Source organism: Rhododendron vialii, chromosome 10a (assembly GCF_030253575.1).
Source record: "Rhododendron vialii isolate Sample 1 chromosome 10a, ASM3025357v1".
Classification (NCBI taxonomy): domain Eukaryota; kingdom Viridiplantae; phylum Streptophyta; class Magnoliopsida; order Ericales; family Ericaceae; genus Rhododendron; species Rhododendron vialii.
The window spans coordinates 8,277,084-8,287,911 of record NC_080566.1 but is presented as its reverse complement, the minus strand read 5'-3'; the positions used below and the strand labels follow the sequence as shown (position 1 = coordinate 8,287,911).

The following is a 10,828-nucleotide window of genomic DNA, read 5'->3' as shown; positions in this document are numbered from 1 at the left end:
TACAGTGAATACACCATTTAGGGAGTAGTGCCATACTTTGCGATCCCTTCTTTGCGTGGTACTAATAGGCAAGGAAAGAATAACAGTTGCCTCTTCTTCATTGAAACTTTCTTTGATCAGCTGCATCTTCCAAGTCTTTGTGGAATTGTCAATAAGATCAGAAACATAAGTTATGGTGCTACTTCTTACCGAACTCGGGCTGACCTTGAAAGCTGGTGGTTGTAGTTCAGTAAAGTCACTTTTGGGCTGTGTAATCGTTTTTTTAATTTTTATATATTTGCATATGACGTTTCCTCGAGGAAAAAAAAAATTTACATTGCATGTCTTCTAGTCATGTCATTTACACCATCTTACAGGAAAAAAATGAACAGTCTTGCTATCGTCAGCCGAGTGGACTGACGATAAATACATTATAAGACAAGGAAAATACGTATTTTTATGTATTATTTACATCATTTAATACACATTTACACACTTATTATTGTCAGTCTATTGAGCTGATTTTAGAATTTTTTAAAAACGAAATAAGAGAGGATCTTTTATTTTTATTTTTATTTTCGATCCAAAGAGAGATTTGGAGTTACAAAAAATATGCCTCTGCCATCAAAAATCTATAACATGGCCTTCAAGTTAGCTTCTTCTTCTTGATTTCAACTCAAATCTTCAACTATTACTTCTTCAATTGCTAGTCTGGTCTTCTTCAACAACTCGCGGGTTTCGATGAATTTTGCTAATCGACCAATAACTAGTCCTCCATCCATTGCCAAAATCCTGCATTAAGTTTTTCTTTTAAGATAAGAGAGATGAGAAGTAATAGTATAAACAAGAACAATAAATCCAGAGTGCCCCCGAACTAGTGTCCCCGGACCACTTTGCGCGCACCACGGGGCTAAATCTCAACAACCCCCACCAGTCTTTGCTAACCAAAAGGGTTTTTACGCATGGGCGGCTCCAAGGGCTTTTTCGCAGTGCGGGGGAGTCAAACCTGGGACCTCGGGGTGGTAAAATGAAAATGCTACGGACACAGACGGAAGTGCATATCGGACAAAGAAAAAAAAAGACGCATCTGAAACCGTTCAATGTATTCGAGCCGCACATCTATCATGACGGATTCTCACTTGCGTCGGACAATTTCAAAAGGCATTTTATGTCCAAATCTGTGCGCGATAATCTGTTTCCATACCATTGCTCATTAAAATAAAAAATAACCTGGCTCACCCATTAAGTGCGCAAGCAATATTTGACTCCGAAAATTGCTCCGTGCTTCTGAGTCCCAGACACTCACACAACCTATAATACTTCTGCAGATAATACTTCTGGTGTTGGTTCTCTGCAGTGAAGAAATCAGCACTGTCCGATGCGATGACCTTTGTCACAATCCTCCTGTTGAGCTTCATCTGCCGTCTGATCTTTGACTCCTGTGCTTTTCTCCTTTCCTCTTCTGTTGAGTAGAATATCGCCGACCTCTGGTGGGTACTTATCCCAAAATTCTGCCCACAAAAATGATTACATTATCTTACGTAATATGAAAGTCAACAAAAACACGTACAATTCTGTTTTCCTTTTAAATTTTTTTTTTCAAAAAGAATGTAATTTCAAATTCAAATATAATGAAAATAAAAAATAATTTTTGGATTTTTTTACACCGTTTAAAAGATCTCAATAAGATTTATCAAATAAGATCCATATTCAACGGCCTATGTTCAGCACTCTGGTCTACATGTTTCAATGTGATCTATCATAAATGGTCAGGACAGAACTGACATGTTGATCAGAACACTATCTAGATATAACCGTGATTATATATACCAAAACAAAAAATTGAGGGGAGGAAATTACAAGGAACTCCTTGTTGGTTGGATCATGGGTTTCCCAGAACGCATCACACAGAGATGTGTATGAGGCTTTCCTCTTATCGTATGTGACTTTCACAGCTTCAGTGTGCCCTGTTCTTCCTTCACAAACCTGTCAAATACATTATTACATTTTAAATTTCCTTTCATATGCACGCACCCATCTATATATACGTATATGCATGTGTGTGTCTAAATAGGGTACGTGCTCCAACAGATCGATTAATGTGGGAAACTAATTCCATCGTCCACCGAAGAAGCACAATTAAACGTATTGACCGACCCAACATAAGAATTGGTAGCACAAGGGTGTGACACAAACGTGATATGTGTCCGGTGACTACCACTATATACGTATATAACGCGTACGTAGGTTAACCTAGTCCGAAGGTTTCCTGAAATTTCTAGTTGTCAAGGTGACTGCTACTGTGTCAATTCTTTGCTAGTTACATACATATATATAGACACAACATACAAACATACATTCTTGAGAATATCATATACCTCTCTGTAAGTGGGTTTTCTGAGGGATCCTCCGCAGTATCCTGTAACAGTTTTGACAACTCCGTCCACACGCCCATATGCTGCTTCGAGATTCCAGAAGCTCTCTGCGAGTAAAATTCTTTCAGTACATTGATAGACAATCATCATCGAGAGCGAGAGAGAGAGAGAGAGAGAGCGACCTCCGGCGAACACCGCCTCACGGAGGAACTCCGGCGGAATATTAGGATTGGATGATCCAGTTTCCGGACAGTCATGAACTTGTGATTGGGAGTGATGAGCAAGTAATTTGTACATTTCCTTTGATCCAAAAATTGGAAGTGGGATTCCCCGTTCGCGACTATGAATATTACGTCCGTAATATTTGTAGTTGCTTACTCTTGCTTATATATTGGTTTGTCTGTGTAGCATGTAGTGTGTACAGCTAGCCATACAGAGATTTGATATCGGTTTTTGAAAGTCAGCTTTGCTTTCTTCAATGTAGTCTCTCTTTCGTATTGTAATAGGTTTAAGGGTCTACTTTGTCTTCCGTCTCGGTCTTTGGGACCTTTTTTTTTATAGATATTACCAAATCTTGTGAGACCAATTTATACGGAAAAACTAAAAAATATGTGCATACGTAAATTGGTTCGGTCGCTATAAGTACTATAAAAGGAAAAGAAAACACGAAAGGGTATTCGAAGGGAATTGGGAGATGATGTTGTATAATGGTGTGCGCAGCACTACGCTGTGTACCTTCGAACCATCGGATCGTGCATCCGACGGTTTGGATCTCAATTAGGCAATAAACAGCTTTCGATCGTTAGTTGTCGAAATGAGATCCAAATTGTCGGATGCACGATCCGACGGCTTGAAAGTACGTAACATGGTATAGTAAATCTCACTGCACAGCACCAACCCGAAATCCATCGGAAGAATATGCAATTTCTATCTGTGCCGTGTTGAAGAAACTTGGAGGGGGGCGTCAAATGGGAAACAAAGAATTCCAAAATGGTTTTGAATGTGAGAAGGGTTTTCAATCAATCAAATACGCGGGAGTATAATATATGTCAATGGAAACGAGAAACACGTGTAATTGCTGCCGACATGTCCAAATGTGGTGTGCTCAATCCCAAGCTTTCAAATTGATGTTTTCTGAACGCTGTGTGACGGAGCTGGCTCCTGTCCAATTTTAATTTGTCCAGTCCCGAATTCAGTCTGGGCTTTTGCGGTCGGAATCATTTATTTTATAGAGTTGGTCGAATTTATTGTTTCGAATTTATTGTTCACGTTAAAAATTAGTTTGATTGATTATCGATAGGCACATGAGTGAAACAAATTTGTACAAGAAAATTGGGATGAAAAATAAGTTCATTTTTTTCTTGTAGAAATCTTCTTCGATCATGTCTTTATCGATGTTCAATCAAGCTACATAAACAATAAATTCAATGAACTCTACAAAATGAACGATTCCGATCAATGTTGTGGATAGATAGGTCCACAAAGGCCCAAACCGAACTCGAGACTGAACAAATTAAAACTGGACAAGAGCTAGCTCCGCCATACAATGGGGTTATTTTCAGCGTTTCCAGAGTACTACATGGTATATATTGCTTACGTGATATCTCTCAACCATTTTCATAGAGACAAATTATGCATTAGGAACATTATTATTCATTATTTATTTTAATTGAGTGGTTATGAGACAATGAGTAACCCGCTTGTTGGTGGCTTGCTACAATGAATTTTTTTGTATTTATTAATGTGGTCCTTTTATTGTTTAACATTTCATCTGTTGGCGTAAAATGAAAAAAGAAGACTGGTAAATGTTGTAGTGATTAGTCTTGGAGGATATAGTAGTTACATTGAGTACATGGGTAAATTACTAATGTAAGGCCGTCAGGGTTTTCATTTTTAAGGGTGGTTTTATGATTAATGAAAATTCCTCTCTTAATTAATAATTTGACCATAATAGTTAATTTTCCCAAACCGTGTAAATCTGTGCGTTTCATTTCTTGCGTGTTTCTTTATTCTTCTTCTTCTGTATTAATGCAGAAATGATACTCACACAGATTTAATATTAAATGTAAAATATTTTTTTAAAGGACCTCCGCAAAAAATCAGCTCAATTCAATATCTATAAGTGTTCAATCCAATCATCTAACTTTTCATTATCCTGAAATCTAAATAAAAAGTTAGATAACTTGATTGAGAATCTATAGGTATCGGATTGAGCTGACTTTTTGCGAAGACCCTCAAAAGAATATTTTACATTTAATGAATGGATCGAATTATTTGTGTGGGATCCGGAGTGGGCCCCACACTGCAATCTGTGCACAGAATCTATGTGAGTTGTTATGTGAGTAGCATGACTGATATTTAACGTACTAGATGTGTGGGTTTGTAGCCCAAGAATATGAGGTCCAGGCAAGAGGAATGATGGCCAAGTGGTATGTATTGTGTACTCGCATATATTTAATTGGATTTCAAATCTTTTTAAAATACGTAATTATTTTTTAAATTAAATGCGATGTATTGTGCAAGAATGACCAGTCTGGTAAAACGAAAAATAAGTACTTAGAAAATAAGAAACCTTAGCGGAACAGAACTAGCTACAACTGAAAATGTTGATTTTGCCGAGGTAAAAAAAACAAAAAACAAAAATGGGATTTACTTAATTGCGTATCAAGTGCAATCCAGGGCAGCCGAATATGTGGTGATAGCGACATGGCCATTTGAGTATGGTCTCTGATCAGATAAAATAATGGAGTAGGTGAACGAACACTTAATTTATCTTCTGTTTTTTTTTTTTTTTTTATTTTATAAAAGAGAACACTTAATTTATCGAATGTGCAAAAAAGCATGAGAACTGCGCCCAACTAACATCGATCTGAACGTGGAATCCACAGCAAACCCCGTTGCGTATTTGAAAGCCATCTTCGGTTGTGATGTCAATATAGTATAATTGGTATGGCTTCGTTCGTGATAAAGGAGGTGACGCCATGTGATACCCCGATTTTTTAAAACGTTATTTGAAAAATTATTATTCATTAATTAATAAAAAGTCACATTTTTTACTAAATAAAAGCGGAAGCATAGTTTCATTGTAAACAAATTCCTGGATTAAAACATTAGAAATTTGAAAATACTGTTAGGGTGCGTTTGGTTGGATGGAATCAACATTGGAATTTGAAAATTTATTTCGTTGCCAAATGAATACTTTTGGTGACAAAATTTATGAATTACACTTTGTGACCAAATATATTTCGGGCATAACTCTTTGCTCAGAACTTTGATTGAGATAATTTAAATTGGGTTTGAACAATAACACAATAATAAGTCTAGGTACACTACACTAAGAGGTACAACTTTCATGTTTATCAAAATTGCTAATTTTAATGATAAATGTATGTTTTACTCCCTTTGTCCCAAAATAGATGGCAATTTTTGAAATTCGTTTTTTTTCCATTACTTATATCTTTCAATTTATAATGTTTTTCATGAGTTTAAAAACTTTGAATAATAAAACTAATCAAAAACTATGAAATAAGATCCATATTGTATACTTTTTGAGATCTATATTTAAAGATATAAAAAATTGACCCCACATGCTTATAGGCAGTATTGGAGAATACCCCTTCACAATGCTCCTTCCAAATGAGTCTCAAAGGTAAACCCTCCCTCTCTCACTCTCTCTCTCTCCACACACACTGGTACTATACTAATACTTGCACCCACTCTCTCAATATATATGCTTTTAAAATTTTGAGTAGATTATGGGGAGAGGAAGGCCAATTTTTGTAGAGAAGGTGGGGGGTGGAATGGTGGTTTGAGTGGACGGTGGTGTGGTTTGGGTGATTATGATGATGGGGGGTGGAAATGGAGTGCTGGGAAGTAGGTGGTGTATTATGTATAGTGTTGGTACGTACGTAGATGATGATGGAGCCTGGTGGCCTGGTGCTTATAATAGTCAAACTAGATTAGTTAGGGGGATGGGTTCAATGAGTTATCTCACCTAGTCACACCACAATTTTAAAACATCAGGTATCTCACCTCCTCTACTAAAAATCGATTCATACAATCGATTTTTCACAGCATGTACATGTCGTCCATATGATATGTTTCTGTCGATACTTCATCCATTCTTATTACTCCTTCCGTCGCAAAATATTTGTCCGGTCCCCTAATCGGGGTCTTAAAAACTTACTAGATATTAATGAGTTTTTTTTAATTTGTAAAAAAAGATTGAATTTTTTCTTTAAAGATTGCATTATTTTTAAGTTATCGTTTTGTGAACCGGATCAAAAATTTGGGCAGAGGGTGTACTAGTTTGTTCCTCTTTTCTTGTTCTCATCATCTGCATATGTCATCTATATATGTTTCTTTGGACATTCTTACAAATTATTTTTCCCACACATAATCTTAGGGTGTGATTAGTAAAAGTATGGAGAATAAATAAGCTGCTGGAGTAGGCTCTTTTTTTTTTTTTTTTTTTTGTAGATGGGCAAGAGGGTTATTCCATTTAACTACTCACATAAGCAATTATTGATTAGAGAGGGCAAGATGGATCCTTTTAATGCACAAACCCAAAATGGTTGTGAGGTGGTTGAGACTCTTTTCTTAGGGAGATAAGATCTCTCACTCTCTCCATCATTTTTGGACTTAGAAGCAAGATCTAGGGTTCTAAATTTGGGTCTTTGGAACCAGCTCAGCGGCGACAGTGGTAGCATTAGTCAGCGACTTCGGCCCTTCAGCCTGCAACAGGAACGAACTCAAGTTCGTGCGGTGGATTTATCTTGAGAGTTGCCCTATCCATACCTGGCCTCTCTACTTGGTCACTCCACCCACCCTCACGAGTGTGATCGATGCGTTCGGCTCCATCATTTTGGTTCCAAGCGTCTTTTTTTGTATTTTGTATTTTGTTTTGGTTTGGTTTTTTTGTACGTTGGACCGGTAGTATCTTTTTTACATTTATATATATATATATATACTGTATATGATATGCTTCTTTTTGGTTACAGTATATATATATATACACACACACACCACGGATCCAGTGAGGGATCCCTTAACAGTCTACCGTGCGAACCTCCCCTTTCCCGATCAAATTGCGACGATCCGAGCCGCTCAATGTGTTCAGAATGTGATTTTAAGGGTGCCCGCGAGAAATCAGCAAAAAAAATGATCGGGAAGGGCTTGATCCGAGCAGTTTTTTACTGAACCGTTTAATAAAAAACTGCTAGGATCAAGCCCTTCCCGATCATTTTTTTTGCTGATTTCATGCGAGCACCCTTAAAATCACGTTCTGATCACTTTGAGCGGCTCGGATCGTCCCAATTCGATCGGAAAATGGGAGTCTCGCACGGTAAGCCCGTGCGGGATCCCTCAAGGGAACTGGACTATATATATATATATATATATATATATATATATATATATATATATATATATATATTTACAAGATAACTAGGCCTCCCGTTCAAAGTTCAAACCTCTTGGCTAGGTCATAGTTTGTAATTTCACCTTCAAGTTCAAGACCCAAAAAACGAGAGTGCTCAAAAGAGAAAAGGAGAATTGAAAAATAGACTTTATCCATGGAAAGCACGTAAAGGATGGTGTGGGAAAGCATCGGTTTACCGCAGTTGTTGCTTTTGAAGTGGAGGCCGTTGAATGCTTTATGACTTTTAGCATTCTTGCTTTTAGAAGTTTTCCTCATACTCCTCAATTAGTACCAACCCTTTTGTACTTGGAAAAGAGAAAGGAAATAAGTTAAATTTTTCATTCTCTTCTTTTTAGGCTCAATAATTATCTTCTTCTTTTTTTTATTTTATAAGTGCACAAAATTTTAAGGAAATGATATTGGCACTCCAAAAATTGATGCAGACACTCCAAAAAATAAAGAAAAGTGGCTTTGGTATTACACGGATTTTGGAGTGCTTGCATCAATTTTTGGAGTGCCAATATCATTTCCCAAATTTTATTAGGCTCAAACCGAGAAACAAAGTACAAGGTATAAAATCCCTTTACAAAAAAACAACTATGCAATCAGCCCTACTACACAGAACTCAATCAGAAAAAATCAAAAGAACACGTTGTATACTACTATATAAATATATAGATTGCATAATCCTACGAGACAATCCCCATATCTTGAATATGTGGTATCATGAACAATATCTATTGTACTCCATATATTAGTTGAATGGAGTTGGCAATGCACCCGATTTTTAAGTCGATATTTTTATAGAAAAAATAATAATACAACAATTCTTTACAAGAAAACAAAGACAGAGACCGGAATTGATGGGCGTGTACGTTCCCTAGTTTCTCAATTAGTCACTTATGGTCGCCTTTAGATTTTGAAGATATTTTTGTTGAATAGGGAGAAGTATTTTTGTAACAAGAGTGGATTTTCTTCATTTTTAATACCCATGAAGTGGGAAGATATGAATGGATAATCTTGATTTAATTGTCAGATAATGACTTTCCCACTTCACCATCCTCTATTCCTCTTGCAATTCCTGTCCTGACCTTCAAGGGGCGGTGTTAACAGATAAAATTACTAGTACAATTTTCCTCCCACACCATGCCTCGACCGAAAAATTATTCAATGTCCTTGGTGTATCGCTACGTGTTAGTTCATGTTCCTTCTTCGCCAAATATTGGAGTGGGAGTCGTGGGACTTAAGGCGAAGTGTGTGATTCCACCTTTATGTTTTGGTAGAGAAAGAAAACAGGATACTGAATAGTGGTTTTCCAAAGGCATTGAATAATTACACGTCTTGATCGATCATTTACGTCTTGACGATTTTGCGCGCAGGCAAGTGTTTTCCACTTGTTAGGACAGAGTTGAGCCACCTGCCATATACTTTAAAGACAGGACAGGAATTGCAAGGTTGATTTGAAAGGGCAGCGAGCTTATAATGATTAAATCTCAGCATGATATTACTATGAAATATTATTGTTATTTCCTCAAATTCCGATCGATATCGGTTAATAATGGACGTTACCATAACAATGTTTAACTTTATTTTTCTTTTGAGTAAATCTTTATGTTATGTTGTACGGTGCAAAAATAACATAGTAGCAATAAATATGAAATTTAGCAGATATCTTACAAATACCGATATGTTGTACAGTGCTAAATATGGAATTTAGCAGATATTTTTGCTGGGGAAATAGTTGTTCCATGGGATTGTTAATCTCCAAAACAATATCTGTTATTTACAACACTTTAATCCTGTGCAAAACAAATATAAATAAATGATTCATCTCCTCAATAACAATCTCACCTTATTACCAATTATAATTCGAATCTCACCTCATTATGAATCCCCAAAATAATAATGTATCTGTTATCAAACATGCCATGGATTAGTTGTATATACAATTGTGAGAATCTTACTTCTTAGCACTTTTTATTTTATGGGGAAGACTACAATACATATCCTTTATTTGGATATGTATCATATGCATCCTCAAAATGTTATGAATTGTAGAAAAAATGTTACGAATCGTATTGCTAAAAAGTTACGAATCGGATAAAGATTATGAAATACACCAAAATATTATGAATCATAATGAAAATGTTACGAATCATACTGCTGAAAAATTATGAATTCTGAAATAAAAATTATGAAAAATACTAAAATGTTATGAATGAATCATAAAATAGATGCATATAGTATACCCTTTTAAGATGTTGTATTGTAGACTTTCCCCTTTTTTATAATCAAACTTCTTAGTACTTGGGGGTATGTCTTGCCTGAAGTTGGGGGAGCGGGACCCCCTCGACCGAGACAGCACGCTGCTGTCCCTGCAACGGACAGCAGCTCCCCCCAGTCCGTCTTGCCTACAATATGGAAATCCTACGAGTGCATCAAACGTATGCACCAAACACTCTCGAGCGATTATTTAGTGCTCTCGTCGGTCCACCAAAACGGCCAATTATCGAATACTTTCAAAATATCACGTAACATTTTCATGTCATACCACTCTTCGTAATAAAGATTGTCACGGCACAATTTGGATTACTCTGTCTCAAGATCCCATTCCATTAACGACTTTTTTCCACTTTTTTCATTTTGTTTTTATTTGATTTTTTTTTTGTTAGAAAATTTTGCGCCAAATTTTTATGACTTATTGATTCGTCTCAACGAGACAATAAAAAAAGTATAATTTTTTTGTTTTATCCAAATATTTTGAGAAATAACCACTTTTTAAGTAAATAAAAAATAAAAAAAGTCGACCTTTTTTGCTCCCAAAATATTTGTGTACAAATAAAAAAATTCATTTTTCCAATTTGTCTACTAATCGAAAAACTAAAAAAGTATGGCACAAAACTAATAAACGCGAAAAAAATTTAAATAAAGACAATAAAAAAAAAAACCAATGGAATGGGGTCTCCAATCACCCAACAAAAATAAATAAAAATGCCTTTACAGAATGGGAATAAGAGCCCGTTCCAGAACACCTTCTTAAAAAATAAGTACTTAT

The 10,828-nt window shown here is 36.0% G+C and overlaps 1 protein-coding gene across 2 annotated transcripts; it reads right to left on the bottom strand.

Annotated features, from left to right (window-relative positions):
* Positions 1-537: 537 nt before the first annotated feature.
* LOC131303641 (uncharacterized) lies at positions 538-2,764 on the bottom strand. 2 transcript variants are annotated; one of them, XM_058330598.1, is made up of 5 exons: positions 2,537-2,746; positions 2,358-2,461; positions 1,840-1,965; positions 1,219-1,490; positions 552-771 (listed from the first exon to the last, which is right to left on the bottom strand). In XM_058330598.1, the coding sequence occupies exons 1-5, from the start codon at positions 2,649-2,651 to the stop codon at positions 651-653; spliced, it is 738 nt and encodes a 245-aa protein (XP_058186581.1). In that variant the 5' UTR covers positions 2,652-2,746; the 3' UTR covers positions 552-650. The 2 variants fall into 2 exon arrangements, with proteins under 2 accessions (XP_058186582.1, XP_058186581.1); XM_058330599.1 differs by lacking the exon at positions 1,840-1,965 and having other exon boundaries at positions 538-771; positions 2,537-2,764.
* Positions 2,765-10,828: the final 8,064 nt, after the last annotated feature.

What these genes read in the sequence shown, in the direction of transcription:
- LOC131303641 (XM_058330598.1), bottom strand. Translation starts at nt 2,651, where the DNA reads ATGTACAAATTACTTGCTCATCACTCCCAATCACAAGTTCATGACTGT. An exon ending in TGAGGCGGTGTTCGCCGGAG is followed by an intron (nt 2,462 to 2,536) that starts GTCGCTCTCTCT and finishes TTTTACTCGCAG; the next exon opens with AGAGCTTCTGGAATCTCGAA. An exon ending in ATTGCTTGCGCACTTAATGG is followed by an intron (nt 772 to 1,218) that starts GTGAGCCAGGTT and finishes AACTTAATGCAG; the next exon opens with GATTTTGGCAATGGATGGAG.